This window comes from Tinamus guttatus, unplaced genomic scaffold, assembly GCF_059628265.1.
Source record: "Tinamus guttatus ecotype Peru unplaced genomic scaffold, ASM5962826v1 Tinamus_guttatus_pri_ptg000327l, whole genome shotgun sequence".
NCBI classification, from domain to species: domain Eukaryota; kingdom Metazoa; phylum Chordata; class Aves; order Tinamiformes; family Tinamidae; genus Tinamus; species Tinamus guttatus.
Window position 1 is genome coordinate 372,735 of NW_028288861.1, and position 17,870 is coordinate 390,604.

The 17,870-nt window shown below is 36.5% G+C and overlaps 1 protein-coding gene across 2 annotated transcripts in view; it reads left to right on the forward strand.

Annotated features, from left to right (window-relative positions):
* The first annotated feature begins 5,864 nt into the window (after window positions 1–5,864).
* Window positions 5,865–17,870, forward strand: part of FMN1 (formin 1) — a 144,986-nt gene continuing 132,980 nt past the window's right edge. For both annotated transcript variants that reach the window (XM_088529237.1, XM_088529236.1), the window contains exon 1: window positions 5,865–7,890. In XM_088529237.1, coding sequence (XP_088385363.1) covers window positions 5,985–7,890 — 1,906 coding nt within the window. In that variant the 5' untranslated portion in view covers window positions 5,865–5,984. The remainder of the gene's footprint in view (window positions 7,891–17,870) is intronic.

Genomic DNA, 17,870 nt, shown 5'->3' on the forward strand with positions numbered 1-17,870 from the left:
TTGGAGATATGGAAAGCGTGAATGGCCACGGTCCTGGGCAACCTGCTCTTGGTGATACTGCCTGAGCAGGGGGTTCAACCGGAAGAGCTATAATGGTCCCTTCAACCTCAAGCTTTCTGTGATACTGTGAGCTTGTAAATGTGCTGATCTGGCCGTATATATAAATGGAGAAATTATTTCTCCTTACAAACATAAAATTCTGCTACTTCCACGTGAAGTAGACAGAATTTGCCCTATTTTAGTTCTGAAGAGAACAGCAGTCTGGTGGGTTTGTGAGTTTGTGGGTTTTTTTGGGTGAGAAGGGGGAGTTAAAATTGCTGCTGTTTCAGATAGATTGAAATGATTTTAAAATACTGATTGGCATTTTCAATACTTTGATTTTATAGCTATTTTAGTGCATATTTATGTTTGTTGTTGTTGTTATTTTTTATAATTAATGATGGGTTCTGATCTTCTAAAAAAAATCTTCAAAAATTTGATGTTTCTCTGGTTCTGAAGCTGAATGCTCATCAATGGTTTATTTTAGGCCACTTGGGCAGCTGAGGAATTTGACTAGTGAGGATCTGGTTCTGAATTTGCAGTTTCTTACCTATCCAACCTATATAATCTATTTGATAACCCTGAGGTAACAATTTGGGAATTTTTATAAATGCATATACTTATGGGGGGCATTTATAGTACTGGAATTCTTATTGGTAGCCCGTGTGTCATTTTAAACAAATATTATTTGAAGAGTATAACTTAAATAGATCTGTTCAAAAAGTATAAAAAAATCATTTATCAGAATTCTGCTCACCTCCAAATTACATTTAAATTGTATTCTTTGACTTCATTTTAAAATGTAAGTAATTTTCCAAAGGAGAAACTTTTCCCCTTTATTCCAGTATATCATACAACCCTTCATGAGGGAACCTTTGATTTCTAATAGCCATAAGGATTTACCTGTTTTGCTGTTAGCATACCCTGGAAAATATGCTTGGCTCTAATGCACTGAGAGTGCCAGATAATCTGGAGTTTCTATTTTTGTGATGGGAGCACCATTATTTCACCTAAAAAGCTTTTTGATGCCTTGCAAATCAAAAGATTGTGCCTAGTCTAATTTTCTGTGGATCTGAAAGTCTTATATTTGCTTGCCTTTTAATCTCAACTAATGGGAAAATTCTTACAAAGTATTAAAGTCTCTCCTACTGACCTACAATCTAGACTGGTCCAGCAGAAAAAAATTACGCTTCATGTTGGTGCTGTATAAGACTACCAGAAATTTCACTCTCTTAAAGCTATATTGACACTTTTTACCTTTTGGAGGAGAGATGAAGAATTATTTGGCACAATATTTTATTGTGTTGTAATAAAAGGTGTGTTCTTAGTTTCTGAGTTGAGGATATACTGTTTTTTTTTTTTTTTTTTTTTTCAATTGCAGAAAGATGGGCATGCTAGAGCAGCACTCACAGGAAAATATCTTACCTTGTTTAGATGGAAGATTGATTTGCTTCCAGCAACTGGAAGCAAGGATAGAGATTTGACTGATCAAAATTTTGTATTTGAGAAGGAAGACTTCCAGCACATTGCATCTGCAGAAATGTTTGATTAACTCTGGCATTTGAAGATTGAAGGGGGTTTGTCTCTTTCTAAGTGTGCTGACCATTTTTATACTTCCTTTCCTCCTCATTTCTCTGTCTGTGTTCCTCTGAGTTTTTTTGTTCTCCTTATGTCATTCTGTCTTTCAGTCCATGTAGGAAAGGATGTTAAAAGATGCATTTTAGGGAACATAATTTTTAAATATCCTTTTAAATAACCAGAGGAAACATTTTTACAGGAAGCATAGTGTTGGAAGCTTTTTTTTTTAATTGAAGAAATATTATGGAGATCTAAGCAGCTGTGTAAGTAATCATTGTTAAGAAATGCAGTGAAAAAGAATGTTAACCTTTTAATATACCCTTTGGAATTTTCGTACTTTCACGATACCTTTTAATTCTCTATTTCTTAGTTGAAAGGCTTATGTAACCTCCTCTACCGTAGGACTTTGAAAGAGGAAGGGCTCACGAGGTAGTGCAGGTCAGTAAAAATAGTTGATTTGCCCCCAGAGCTACTAGCTGCCCTTGCAGCTTTGCTCAGGAGCTATACGCATTCTAACGCTTTAGACAGGGTGTTGAATGCAGAGATTCCTGTGATTATGTTGAAGAAATAATATTGAAATTGCACTGTAAATCTACTAGCAGATTTGAGATATAGCACGAATATTGTGTTTCAGTGGCGTTTTTTCTGTCTAGCATATTTTTTTTCTGTCTGGCATATATTGGAGGTTCCTTGGCTCAAATCATAAGAAAGAAAAATATGTATAAGGGGTCATTCTTGATAGCAGCATGAAGAAACTCACTGTTTTAAATCAAGCATTTTACACTGTACATAACTGGTTACCATTGTATGGAGGAAAAAAAAATCACATCATAAATACTTTAAGCTATTAGTGGAATCAATAATTTCAATATAATTTGGGTTTTGTGGTATAGACTTTTTAAAACAATTTCTGAGAACAAGTTGCATGGGTAATGCATTCAACGTACATTTGCTTCCCATCGTGACAAGTCCAATATCAGAATTATTGTCTTTTTTTTTTTTCCCTCATCTTCCATGCAGCAAAAATGTTATATACAGTAGCAAATTTTGGTTTTAGCTTCTTAGAGCTAGTTCAAATGAGACAGTGTTCTATAAAAGACTGAGAACAAGAACAGGCAAGTTTGGCGCCTGAAAATATTTTTGCTTCTAATGAGGTTCTAAGTTCTCATTCTGTTATGCAGGCCATCCAGAAAGTTGTTAAAACAACTTTAATTGACTTTACAGCAATATGTAGATTATATGTTTTAAGTGGCAGTTTTAAATTTCAAGACTGAGATGTCCTTTTCTCCAAATTACAAAGATACTGTATTTAGAGAGCAGAATTGCTTTGTTTTATAGACTCAGTCTTGTGCTAGATTAATTTGGACAGAATGATGTAACCAGAGATTTTACTAAGATCCAAGGCATTTTAACATGCTTTCCTTGTGATTTCCTATTATTATTATTTTGTCTAAACACAGCTTTTTTTTTTTTTTTTTTTTTTTGGTATTCAAAACCTTACATTGTGGATTAGCTTGGTGACTTTCAACCTTATGTTCTGTGTTATCCTTTCATGCATTGCAGTAATTTGTTGGCAAGACTGTTTAATATGCCTGACTACTCTTGTGCCATTGCATGAGATTTTTAATTTAATAACATGATTCTGATGTCTGGCATAGACTCATTGCTAACTTAGGCCCATGCTTGTGAAGTCAAGAAGAAAGAAATTTTAAGCTGCTATTGCCAGCAGGATACAGTATAGTTAAAGTTTTCCACGAGTAATTAGGTACAGTAATCTTGAAGTCTTTGTCGCGTTCCAGTAAACAGAATATAGGGTTGTAGTGTGAATGCTCTGTTAAGAAATATTTATTTATGTCTAAGCTGCTGCAAGGATCTGTAACATATGGTCTTTACAAAGAGATGATCACTTTGATCTTTGCAGTGTTACCATTTGTCAGTAATTCAGATTACAACTTCAGAGAATCTCAGAGAAGTATATATGAGGTGCTCAGACAAGTGGGCACTCAGTAAAACTGTTGTTACTGTTACAAGTAAATAAATGCTACTGTTGCACTTGGATCCTTCTGTTTCTGTCTCTACTATTTTACCTTTGTTTATTTATAGCAAGATATAGATAGATACGGGTGTGTTAATTACCTATATAACACAAGACTGAAAAATAGCAGTAAACTCGTCACCTAATAGCAGTCAGATAGTGTGGAGGACCTTAGAAATAAGGACTTGAGTTCTCGTTTGCTTGAACATCAGGGAAAGGAGGCAGGTGGCTCCTTGTGCAGAGCAAGGGGAGCTCTCCTGCGGCAGTGAAGATCTGGCTTTCTAAGAGAGCCTTTTAAATAGCGAACTTGAATCCTGGCTGTTATTTTTAATAACATTAAACTAAATTACTGTCTGTGCAGTCCTGACAGTGTTTAAAAATATTGGCCTGAAGACACTGTTTTGGGGAGTTATAGTGATAACGCATAGTTTGTATAATTTTTATATACATTGCCCTTTTTTTGTGAGAATCCAAGCTAAGCATATTAGATCTTGAAAGCACTTGGCTAAAAGCACTTACCTTGAAATCTCTTTGTGTTTTGACTCAAGGTGCAGTTTGGTGCAATGGCAAACTGCTACCATAAGGGGTGGTAGCAGAAGGTCGCATTGGTGCCATAAGGCCCTCCCACTTGGCTTTTTGCCCTTGAATGATGAGTAGTTTACAGAGGGTTGCTGTGATGGAATTGTGCTTTGATGGTTTTACTTCTGTATATGAGTCTGTGAAACAACAAGCCAGTCTTCCACAGCAGTACTGACCTAATGTGCTGGACTTTTGACCTTAATCATGCCACATAACTGTGGGCTGCTGTGAACAAAATAAAGATGATGTGACCCTGCCAGAAGGTTCTTTGTACTGCTAGGATCTCTCCTTAGGCTGTTTCCTCTTCCTTGAAGAAATATGCATGGTCTTTGCAGGACTGAGCACCATGTTAATATTTGACTAGCATGGAGTGATCCTACTCAAAGTAAATGGAAAACTTGGAATTATTTAAATAATATTAGAAATAGAGGATTAAAATTATTGCAAAAAAATTCTATTTGCTGGTAGGATAAGATGTTTTGGATAAATATAGATTGCCTCTCCGAGCTAAGATTCAGTCATTATTCATGTTGAGGTTATTGGTATCATGTGGTATCTGATTTTCTGCATACTACAAACTGATACAATATTTCAGTATTGAAAAAATAGGACAAAGCAGTTTGATATAATTCTTATTACCTAAGACTGAGTTCAGCTATTCTGAGATGATAGAAACTTCTGATGAGCTTATGTATTGAAAACTGAGATTCCTGTGCTTTTCAACAAAGAGAAGCTTTGGAGCAGGTGCGCTCCAGTCTTGTAGGCTGATGGATTTGTTGCTGAGCTCTTTCCCTATTACTTATGTATTTCCTAACAGCTGCAGACTGCTCCATTTTACTTGTGCTTTCAGAGTTGCTTCTGGATAAAAAGCCAATTTAATGTTCGAAAGGTGTAAACCAACTTCTATAATATTATATAAAAGAACGTAAATGTATCATGCATACATCTATATTAAGATGATACAATGTGGTGCAGACAAAAGGATATAACAAAGATCAATAAATCTGCCTATAATAATAGTTATTTTTGATCAAAAGAAACTTATATGCTACCTTGTCTAACAAGCCTTGCTATTGCTTTAAGTATGCTTACCAAGTAGACAGAACCACTTTTTTTCTCCTTGCGTCTTTTGATGCCAAGGTAGGTCCATAGGTTCATATAGGTCAAAATTTTCAGCCTTTTTGATATTTTTAAATGTTTTAGTGTGAATTAAGTAGGGAGAGCTCTCTGTACTGTGATAACACCAGGATTATGCAGCTGATTGGCCTGTGTAAAAAGGTAGCATATATGTTTGTAAGATTTCCTTGTCTAAGTGTTCATCAGCAAGTTAACTTTTAGCACAGAGGGGTAATAGGTTGCAGCATTAAAAAGTAAATCCTTTTTGAAACAGGTGGTTTAGCGAACATATTGTGACCTTATGTAAGGGCATTGACTGATATCCCTGGGATGGGAGGATGACGTGTAGAAGAAGGATTATGATTCCAGCTGTGAGTGGTAGCAATATCATCCTTTCTGTGTCAGATTTTTCAAGGTAAAAGATGTGTATCAGAAAATATTGAGAGAAAATTGGGCTTCTGTGGTTTGGTTATTTGTCATATTGAAGTTGTCATAATCGAGTTTGACAGGCTTCTCTTTATTTTTTTTCCCAGCAGACGGTACTGTTGCTGAAGATTAGTCAGATGCCTCCATCCATTCCCTGGCTCGCGTGCTATGTCATGCAAGCTTTGAAACACTCAGCACATAATTGACGCGAATGACTAATTTGGGCAGCATCATGGAAGGCACTCATACCATCCTGCAATTGCACAGCCCCATTATGGAGCTCTGTTACATCAGCTTCTACCTTCCAGAGGGGCAAGTCAGAGGATTTACCTACAAGCACTGTGTAACTTTGGACAGAGCAAGTAAACGTTTTTGTGATTACTATCAGGTAAGGGAGAGATCGGAGGAGGTGGAACTGAGAGAACAGCCACAGGAAAGCCTCCGAGATATTTATTTCAAGCCAACTACCACGAAAGACATTCTTGTTGAACTGTTCAAACTAACTGCTGAAAAGGAAAAACTGTTGTCTACTCTCTTGAGATCACATCATATTCTGGGCAGTAGCAAGGGAAATCGTCAGGGAAATCTACAAAATGTTTCTGGAGGCTCAAAACTTAAAGATAATGATAACTCCAATTTTATACATCACCAAGAATTCTTGCTGGATTCTACCAATAAAGACAATTTTAACCATGACAGAAAAAGGAAATATAGAAGGAAAGAGAACTTTGAGGAATCCAGACAGAGGAAAGGGAAAAGAAAGGTACGTGAACAGCATCGTCCTTTGCTGAATGAGAAAGATATGCCATTGGAAAATGAGAAGTTTTCTGCAATGTTTCCTACCAGGAGATTATCCAGCTCGTCTTCTGTCTCTGGTTGGATAACAGTGAAAGATAAGGATGATTTAATACTAGATATGCAACCAGAAAGATGGATAAAAGAGGGGTATTTTCTCAAAAGCAATAAATTGAAATTGAATGCTGACATATCCGGTTTTGTGTCCAAAAGCAGCAATGACACAGCTGCAGTTGAACTATTGGATTATGGAGAAAGTATTCCTAAAGTTAGGAAAGTACAGCAGAGTATCACTTTGGAAAACTTGTATCAGGACAGATGGTCTAACAAAACTGAGCCCTTAAATAAATCCACATCTGCGAAACGCTTGAAAGGTAACAAGTGCACTGAGCAGGGGGGCAAGGAGAAGCCTTCAGTCAGAGCGGTTGCTAAAGCACAACACTCTGGAGCCTGTTTTAAAAAGGTCATAAAACCCCACGCAGAGCCTTTATGTGATTTTCAGGGAGATAAAGCAACTGCTTCTCCCGTTCTCGCAGCAGCAGGCAGCGCGTTTGTACCCAGCGCTGATGTGTTCTCAGGAGCCGGAGCCGCTGGCGCCTCCAGAAGCCGCGCGCCGCCGGAGAAGGAGTGCGATGACTCTGCTTTGCAGTACAAAGGAGAGCGAGTGCCCGCTCGTGATGAGTCACGTAACCTCCTGGGAGCAGTCAATAAAGCCCTGCTGAAAGTTATCCGGAGTGACAGTTTAGATGAGGCTGCAGAATGGAAGAGACTGCAACAAATTCCGAGAGCAGACAGAAACCTGCCCGCCTCGGCCTCTGAGAAGAGAACCGCTGTATCCGGGGGAAGCAGCAAACGTTTATTTTTGAACCTGCCTGTAAATGAGTGTCCTGATATTTCTCAGACAAGTAATAACCTTAAACTGGAAGAGAAAAGGCTGCCTTCACCCTCGTTAGTAGCTGTGAGTAATGCTTTTAGTAATTCATATCCACTATCTAATTCACACAAACAAATGTCACCTATTCCTTCTCCTTTATCTTCAAGATTGCCTAGCCCACAACTGCATCATCGGATTCTCCCATTGCCTGCACAGAACCGGGAGGAAGAATCTATGTTCAGTGACTATTGTGGTGGGAGGCACGCTGCTATAAATCTGTCTTTCAATGATTTGGAGCCACAGTTTTATCTGAAGTTCCCTGACCCTGGAGACCTGGGATTTGCCATCAGACAGCCGGGCCTCCATCAGAATGCAACTGCAAGGCACTTTGAGAGGCGCCCTGTCCAAGAAAAATTCACAGCCCAGACGCAGCTGCACTTCCGTCCAGGTTAGTCCTATTTCGTGCATTTTTAAACTAGCAGAATAGACCCACCATGAAAGTGCCAGGTGAATGCTTTAATATTTATTAATAAAGTCTAGTATTACATTTTTGCAGTGAAAATATTTTTTACTGCTTAGGATCGAAGAACTGCTTAAGGAAAAAAAAAAGGTATCTTTTTAAGAGTTACTTTAAAATGCATTGCTTTATGTCAGCTTGTATTTGTTACTGAATGACCTCTTAACCTAAGTTAAGTAGGTGCTCAGACAGGAAACATATGAAGCTTTAGTATTTCTTTCATCATTAGCTACATATGATTTGCTAACTTACCAAGAAATGCATGCTAATATATCAGCTAGTATTAGTATAATACCTTAATTAGATAAACATTTTTAAGTGAAAGGAAAAGTGGAAAAAATGTTTGCATATTTGTTTTCCTTTATTTTTTTCCTGTGTTCTACTCTGTCGAAGTGTTGTGATAACTTTTGTTATCTAACGCATTCTTTTTATTTAACAGATTTAATTTTATATGAACAAGCTAACTTACACAGCCTTAAATATAAGACTACAGTTTTGAAATTTAGCTACAAAAGGTTGATGTAAATTCTTTAATAACAAAATGCTTGCTTTTAAAAGTATTGCGTGCGAGAGTCATGTAGACTGTATTTGAATAATATGCGTGGGTGTGTATATAGATATATATTGTCAATATAAATATACATAAAGGTGCTGCATATTGGGCAGCAACCTCGGATAGATGTAACTTCAACACGGATATTTCTTTTCTTGTTCTGTGAAACGGAAAGGCTGCCAGAGCTGCAGAGGTCTAGGTGTGCCTTACACTGATCTGTGTGTGTGACAGGGAAGGCTCACAATGTCTAATGACAGAATTTCACTATAAAAGGGAAAAAATACTAATTTGAAACCTTAGAATTTTCAAGACAAATAAAATAATTTTCTCTAGTCTTAAAAAAGAAACGAGAAAAAAATTTTATTTGGTGCTGTTTGACAAGTTGACTAAGCCAATGCAAATACACCCTAAAAAGAAGAAAGGTAGGTGCTAAGTTGTCATTCCTCCGTACTGGATTCCTGTTATGGTGTGGAGTCCCATCCCTGTCATTACTTTTGTGCTAATCATATCTTTTGGTGAGCTGGTTTGGCTCGCTAAATCAGCAGAAAGTTTCATCTCTTTAAAAGAACAGAAGTAGGATGACTCCCTGTTTTCCTCCTCCTTTTTATTAGTATTTTTTTTTATCATTCTTTGTCATCACTTACATGTGAAACTGGACCTATCGTGATGCCACTTATTTTTAAAGCCCTTTCCCCCTACTCCTCAAAAAAAAAAAAAAAAAAAAAAAAAGTCCCCAAATCCTAGCTATTAAACAAAACATCTTTGTGTAGAGTATGAAGTGCAAATACAACAGGACCTTAATTCCTGTTTACAGGTATCTTGCAACATTAATACAGGTAGAAAATACCAGTGCAGCTTTCTGAAAGATGCAATAGTGTTGTTCTGTTTCAGTTTCATGTGTGACTGACTGCATGCCAGCACTACTATTCATATGCAGAAATTACTGAGACTCTAAGGAAGAGTCTCCTACATTGCCTGCATATGTAAAGCTACTTGATCTAGGATAATAGAACTTTCTGTATTGCTGCTAGCAAGGGTTGAAATCGTTCTTATTGACAATGATGTGTTGATTGTGCCACTCTGCTCTAAACTAATATAAGTCTAAGTACATGATCATAGTACAGTAGGGCAAATGATAGATCTCAAAGTTTAGGCAGTGTAAGTGATGTTGAGATTTGTGTGGGGGAAAAAAAATGTGATGCTGGTTGGATCCTTATCAATTTCCTCCCATGCAGGAACAACAAGATAAAGACAGTTGTACAAATTTGTCTTTAATGGGTCAGCTGGTTGAAAACAGTCAGCTGGCTTATTTTGCACCCTAAATGTGGGGTTATGAGAAGTTTTTCAAAGTTATGCCATTGTCACAGTTTCTGAGAATGTAATTTAATACTGAAGAACATTTGGGACCTTTAATCACCAATGTAACTTTGTACTGGGAAAATTTCAAGAAAGGATTAAAGTATTTTAAGTGCAAAATCTCTGAATTTTGCAGTTCAAATAATGAATTAGACTCATTGTGCAGCTCTACAAATAATTTCTTATTCTCTTTTTCAGTTGTTTAAATCCTGAGGCTTTTCACTCTGGATAATCAGAGCACCTTCTTACAGCCAAAGCGGAGGCAGTTAGCTGAGGCAGAGAGCCTTTAGTTATGTACTTTCTTCTTGATTGGTTTGTGTTTTGCTACAGCAAAAACAACTTTTTTTTTCCAGCAAATTTGAAAATGTTTGACACAAGTTTCATAGTTTTGTTGCACAAAGTTCTGTCAATAATTAGCTTAAAAGTATAGATAGTATAGGATCTTCCTGTTGAAATAGAACAGTTGGCCACAGCTTTTATATTCGCAAGTTAATAGTTAACTGAGAAGAATTTCTAGTTCAAAAATAATTACAATATAATTTTCTTGGTAAATGGGTCTAGGAATTAACATTCCTGGTCTTGTATACAGTACTTCCATTTGAATTATCAAAGTTCAAAATAAAAGCTTAAGCGTAAATTAAGGCTTTCAAGAAATAATAATCTCTTTAGTGTCAAGCAACTAGAACAAAAGTGCTAGCACTTAAATGTTTCATAAAAGGGTATTTACTAACTCCTCAGAAACATGTCCTTCTCTAGGAGGCCCATTCTGTTTTAGCATACAAATACATTATGTTTTCCCACTCCTGCAGTACTCAAGTTTGTTTTTAAAACTATCTTCAACATCCTTATGTACCTTTCTCAGGGAAAGATTTTCTGAATCCTTTCAGTTTGTAACTATGTTTCTCTGTCAGGATAATGTTAGAAAGTTGATGTCAGTAACCTCAGAAAATTCTGGGGAGAAACTCACCAGAGCTGTTTAATTAATATAGAATGACGCTGACATGTGGTCTAAGTAAGTATGGCTGGAGACAGGAAGATTAGTGGTATTCTTAGCAGTTATTGAAGTGAATCTGATTGTCAGAGCAGGAAATGTGAGGAAAAAAAAATCCCTGTTTATGACATAGCCTTTATGACTTAAGTCAGTAGAGATATCGCATCATCCCAGGAGAGTGGCCTTGTTTTAAGTCAATAGAAAAGACTGGGTTGCGTCATTCAACATACTTCATATATAAAAATTCTGCTGTGTGTAAAAAGAAAAAAAAATGCAAGGATGAAGGGAGAATGCAAGAAAGAGAATGGATGAGATGGGCAACGTTGCTGCAACCCTCTCAGCCAAATTGATTCATTTTTAATATATTCTTCTTTCACGACTCCTAAATATTTCAGGAGTCCTGAAAGAAAACAACACGCACATTGAAAATTAGAAGGACTATAGAGAAACTGAAACCACTGAGTGTGGCATAGCAGAGGGATTAAAGCTAGTGCCAGATAATATGGTTGAACCTACGATATTCAAAGGGACAAGTCTATTCTCTTTCTCGTCTTGCCTTGTCGCAGCCAAGGCCGCCCCTTTCATTATCCCTGACACCTTGAAACAACTCAGTGCTCGTGTTTCCTTCTGGCAAGTTGACTCAGTTCACCAAGCAAGTTGAAAACAAAGCCTGCAAAGAGAGGGGTGAAGAGCCTTTACTGCCTTAGTGAGCTAAATTGGCTCATGAGCAGCCTGCCAAAACCCAAAGCTAGTGTGAGGGAGGGAAGGGGACTAGGCTACCAAAGAGCAGAAGGGACGGGGGGAAGATCCCTGCTGGCAAGACAGAATAAATAGCTCTCAAATATCTCAGTTGCATCCTGAAACTGGCTTGGATTGGCTAAAATAGAAACTGTTGGGAATGGCAAATAGAGATGAATGAAATTGGATAAGGCTTGAGAGAGACTGGAGTTTTTTAGCAGGTAGAGTTGGCCCACTTAATAATAGCTCAGCGGGACTCAAGAGCAAGAGAAGATAGTTGAGAAGAGAGAACTGGAACAGACTGTGTAGGGAATCTGGTCTTTGCTGGAATGGAGAATAGGAATGAAGTATCACAAAACGCATGGAGCAGGACAAGTTGAAGTTGAGAGGATTCATATTTTGTGGGAAAATATGCACAAGTATGTTACTTGGTGTGTGGCATGGAGGTAAAAATTCCAGTCCTGCTGATGATCCATGAAGAAATCAGGATGTTGCAGAGGATTTTGGAAAAGCATGGAAGAGAAGGCAGGAAGAAAGATGAAGTGAAGGGATTTTTTATTTTTCTTTTGAGTCTGGAAAGTTATAACATTTATTGTGATGTGGGGAAGGTATCCTCAGATTATTTCTCAAAATCATTTAGTGTAACTGACTGCTAAGACCCAAGAGCACCTTGGAGTATATTCCAGACAATTGCAGCTGCATCTATCCTTGCAGATTGTTACATGGAGGATACTGCATTTGCTTTGTTATTGCTGTGTGAATTTTGTGGAATCTAAGTTGCTCTAGATGATAGGTATCTGAGGACACAATCAAAAATGATCAGGTGGTAATTTTATATATTTGTTGATAGGTATGCTCTACTGTTTGAAATCATGCCCACTGCTAGTGGCTGTCTTTGAGAGATCCATTTTACAGTTTTAACATATGATGAGAGTACTTGAAGCAATAAAGGGATATTTATGGTATTATGGAGAAATATTTGAATAAGTGCCTTTTTATTCTTAAATCGGTCTAAGATTGTGATATTTCAGTCATCAAAGGTTTTTAAGGGAATAAAAAAGTACTAAGCTACATCCTCATGGTGATGCTTCAGCCTTTGGTGATTGAAAAGGACTTTTTTGTAACCACACTCCGAGAGCCCTCCTCACTCTCAACTTTGATAACATTTTCCTGGGTTCATCTGTGTTTACATTGTGAACATGGCTTGCTTACATGTGAATTGAAACTGTTTACTGCTACTTGCCAGTTACGTAGTCTTCCTTCTGCATGTTGCTAGTTCCGAACTTAAGCCTCCAGCATTAAAACAACAGGCGAAGGTATCGCGTGAATAGGCCTCAGCTTTGAATTTGCTTCTAGTTGAAAAATGGGAGGCAGGCAAGGCTTTAGCTTAGATATTTAGTGTAGGTAACAAAAAACAATAAAGTTACTATTTGAATTTTATTTTGTATTTTCACAATGTAACTAATCCTTTAAATTGAAAAGGGGCAAACAAAGTAAGAGAAATTCAATAACAAGATCTTGTGATGTGTTTCTGTCCTATGGTTTTGGAAAATGAAGTTTCATATAAACAAAACTCTGTTTGAAGGTCCTTTCAACAGGAGACAGATGATATTATGTTGGGTTTGATGTTTCCTTTATAAGGAAGGGATGGGTTTATAAATATCTTCTCTAATTGAAGTGGTTCAGAGAATTGCTAATGAGCATTTTGAAAACACTTTAGAGTTCTGTCCACAAGAAATATGCATTTCATGCGGTAAGTTTGCATATAGGTCAACATTGATGCGTAGTTTCTCCCAAGTAATTCACATGAAAGTAATATACCTGAAGGTGTTGCTTCACTAAAACAGCTCATTCAGAGAGCATGTATTTTGAAGATGAAGGAGTTAAAGAATGAAGAGATGGGCAGGCAGTTGTAAAAAAAAAAAAAAAAAAAAAAAAAGAAAAGAAAATAAATTGCTAAATGAAATTAGTGTTTTCTTGTTTTTCCAAACCTGAGTGAATATTCCAGAGTCAAATCTTGCAGTTTTTCTGAGGAAAGAAAGAGGTCATAAACACATCAGATTTATAAGATTAATTATAGCAATGCTCAAAAGTTTGGAAGCAAACTTAGATCTTGTAAGTCAACATTGTTCATTTAAGGTCAGTGCCTTCCTATTGCAACTATAAAAAAAAAAAAAAAAATCCATATAATACAGTCTAGATGAACAATACTGAAATTTCATATTCAATCTATTGTTGTCTTAGTAGAGCCAAAATAGTTTAATACAATGCTCAGTTGGGAGGGAGCAGTAATAATTTCTATTTTCCCTCAGTATTTTTCCTCCAGGTTACCATCTCTGCCAAATTCACCGATCTTGCTGTTGTTAATTCCATTCACTTCTGTTCCAAATCTGTCTCATTTTGTCCAATCTAAAATCTTGCCGTGTCTCTGGTATCTTTATGGGAACTGTTACACCTAAAGACTCAGTTTGACTAAGCTAGAGGTAATTATTTCTGACATCTTTGCAGCTACTGCCTGTCTGATGTACCATAAATATTAGTGACCATAACTGTAATGATAATAGATCATTAATATTTCTTACCAATGAAGCCAAAATCCTTATAGCAGCGTTAACAATATAATCATGCTGCACTGAAACTGTAGGTTTATAGCAGACGAAAATTAATGTCGACAAGACTTAGAAGTTCAAGGCCAAGTCTTTGAGTTAAAAAGACCCTCTGAAGGCTGACCTTGAGAGGTGCTGTGAACAAATAGCTCCTGTTCTGGTTGAATAACTTCCCAGCATGACACACTTAAGCAACAGTTGTATTTTTGTGTCTCTGTAACATGTGACTTTCCAGTCAAAGGCAATCAGTGAGGGGAAACCAAGTGAATTAAATTGGAATGAAAACCAGAGACAGCTTAATGTTTTATGTTGGTCATAGATTAACAATTCTGTGTTCCATGGGACAAAAGGCCAGTGCGTTCACACTGGTTTCCAGTCTGTGCACTCTGTTGCATGACGCTTATAATGAAGTGGACTTGTTTTTTCATCATTATATGGATGAAGAATGTCCTGAAATTAAATACTGACATAACATGGAAGTTGTAATATATTAAATGTGCGTATGTTTCCGTGTCGATTAAAAAACACAGGTCAATAGAAATGGTTCCGCTGTTATTTTTTCCTGCCAAACAGGATGATATATAAACTGAGCTCAAATTCAAATATTCAGCTTTGTAAGTATAAACTAAAAACGTATTTAGGAAATTTAAAAACTGTGATAGCTGCTTTTTGGATATTTTATCTCTGAAAAGTGCATGGTTTGGTGTTAGACGAAATCAAACTTGTAACAGGGGCAGCAAAATTCTGCATATGCCTCATGAAGAAGATGCTATCGTTCAGAACTTGGTTACAGGAATAGAACTTGAGTACTCATTTTACTTGTAAAATGATATGTAATGACAATGAATAAATATGCAATGTATGTATGTGTATCAGTGTGTGTTAGTAAATAATTGTAAATAGTACTTCATTAATTAGGTGTGACATTAAGTAAATCTAAAATAATACATTTTACTAATACGTGTAACTAGTGAATACTATTTAGAAGCAACTGATACGTTATCTTAGTCATTGCATTAAAATATTGCATCCAGTGATTTAACAATGGATTTAATTGTTTGTCAGAGGATTTTTTTGGCGGGGGAGGAGGAAGGGGATAAGATTATAACTAGCTTTAAATTTAGGTTATGGCATCCTCTCATTCCTCTCATTAGGTTTTTTGCAGAGCATACTATAGAAGACCTTTTCAAGCTTGTGTGTTGTACTGCTGGAAGTAATGAGATGAGGAGAAAAGTGGAGAAGTGTTGGGTATCTTTTACAAGAAGAGTTTTAAAGGCTGAGGCACACAAGAACCAGACATGAGTAAGGAAGGAGCAATAAATAAGTCACAGTTCCTCAGCTGAGTGATGCTGTGTATTTACTATTATGTAGCATCCTGTACGATAAGGATTTTGATGCTTTCAAATACTCTAGTTCTTATGATTTTATTTCCTTTCCCCCCCCCCCCTTTTTTTTTGGAATGATTAATTCTAAGTAAATGAATTTATGTATTTATAGATATTACAGTGAGGGAGCAGTTGGGACATTGTTGTAGATATAATGACAGTCTCTGAACCAAGAGATCCCAGATGGACCCAAGAGATTGCTCAGAGTTGCTTTGCTACTCATACACAAAGGTCAAATTAAATAGCTTTGATAATTCCAAAAGCTATAGGATTGTAAGCATAGCTAATGAGTGGCTTGTCAAATCTGTGTAACCATGTTGGCTCTCATTTCTCTTTAATAAGTTGGAAAATTAAGCTGTAAGAACTCATAAAATAGATATATTGATGCAGAAATCACCAGCAAGTTACAAAACAGAAACTCAAAAGTGTTCATGAATTCGCTTTTTTTGGTACATATATAATTTTATGAGTAGCTATTGTAACTTCCTGATTGTCTTCCCCAGTAGTAAATGGGAATTGGGCAGGCCCCTCCTGTCTTTTACTAAGAACCACCAAATGAATAAAAAAGAACAATTCTTACTAGGTCTATGCATCGAAATGGATGGGCTTTTGTTATCTAAACATCAATAAAAATAGTAAAAAAATTACTACTGTGGAATCTGGCCAGTGACAACTTTGCACTTCCATGAATATATGAACTTACTATTATTTTTTTTGAGTTAGTTGTACGCTGTTGTTCCTATGGATCTTTCCCCATTATGCTTGCTGCTGTAGCACTTGTAGCACTGGTGGCCGTGCTGCACTGCAGGCAGAGGGGCTCACCCGCAAGTCCAGACCTGTTCCCTGCAGCCTGGCCTGGTTTATGTTTGTAAAATACCAGCTGCTTTTCAAATTTGTAGATGGGATCTGGACATATAATCAGTATATTTATGGAAAATAGTTTGATTTCTATGTCTGAGAAATTAAGCTATGATACCGTTTCTACACCCACTTGCGAAGACTTATAGATTCAGATGATTTAAACATTTATTTATTGCATTGTATATTACATTGCAGACTTTCCTTTTTATCTTATTCTTTTTTTTTTTTCTCCCCTTTTGGAACATACAATGCTGAAGTGTAAGTCAGCAAAAATTGATCCAAGTTCTTTGGTGCAGTTAAAAACATTAACTTCTGTCATTCTGTGGAGCAATGAAATAAGCATTTTGTGCAGCTCTTTGTAATTTGAGGAACACATATTTGAGTCTGGTGTTTAGCATTGTTATGAATGTGAAATCTTAAGGGGGTTTTATTTTTGTTATTCCTTTAGAAAGGAATAAAAAGAGGTTTTCTGGTTTTCTGATTTTCTTTCCCCTGCTGATTTTGTATAACTCTAGATATATATGTAACCCTCAAAGCTGCTACTGTTGGGCCTTTTCAAGTTGCAGTGGTGAAAAATCTCCTAGATTAGATCTACTAGATGTGTTAGATCCACAAGAGTGTGCATTCCAGTCAATAAGGTACTTACCAATATGCTGTATATAGAACAAGTGTCTACATTGTACACAGGCCACAGAGCGGGGGGTTTATTTGGAAGCTAACACAATTTTACCAGAAGATTTCATAGTAAAGATTTTGCAAATAATGTAGCCAAATGTAGAAGTTTGAATTTTGTGGGGGTTTTTTTATTCTCTTTTAAATTTCTGACTGTTCAAAGTGAGCTTTGTTTGGCCTTAAACTGAAGCAATGAAGTGAAATGTTGAAAATACTTGTTTGAAAAACTAGCCATATTCAAATCTGCAAAACATATATTTTAAAACACATCTTGAAATGAATTTATGAGGGAGAGGTTGGTTTGGTCTTTCTACAAATTACCGTTGCAATTAAAACTTGAGCATATTATGGATATACTGATAGATATACTTATTTATGCCAGTTGGCTTTTTCTTCCTTTGGAAAATGCTGATCTTTACTGTAACAAAAATAAAATTTATTTGTGAAACTTCCAGACAGGTAGCAGCCTTCTGCAAATGTTTTTTTTTTTTTCTGGGTGAATATTAAAATGTAGCTAATGTACCCAGAACAAAAGATATGCTCTAGCTAGTAAAACATCTTTTTACAGAAAACTGTCATATAAGACCTAAGTGTTTATTTGTAATTTTAACAGTACTTTTCCCTCATATGCTTCTTTCATGACCTATTGACCTTTTTACAATTTTTGCTACTGTGCGATGATAGGTTACCCTTCACACCTGACACACAGAGAAACTGTAGTTTTAGGTATTATGAATTTGCAAAAACCA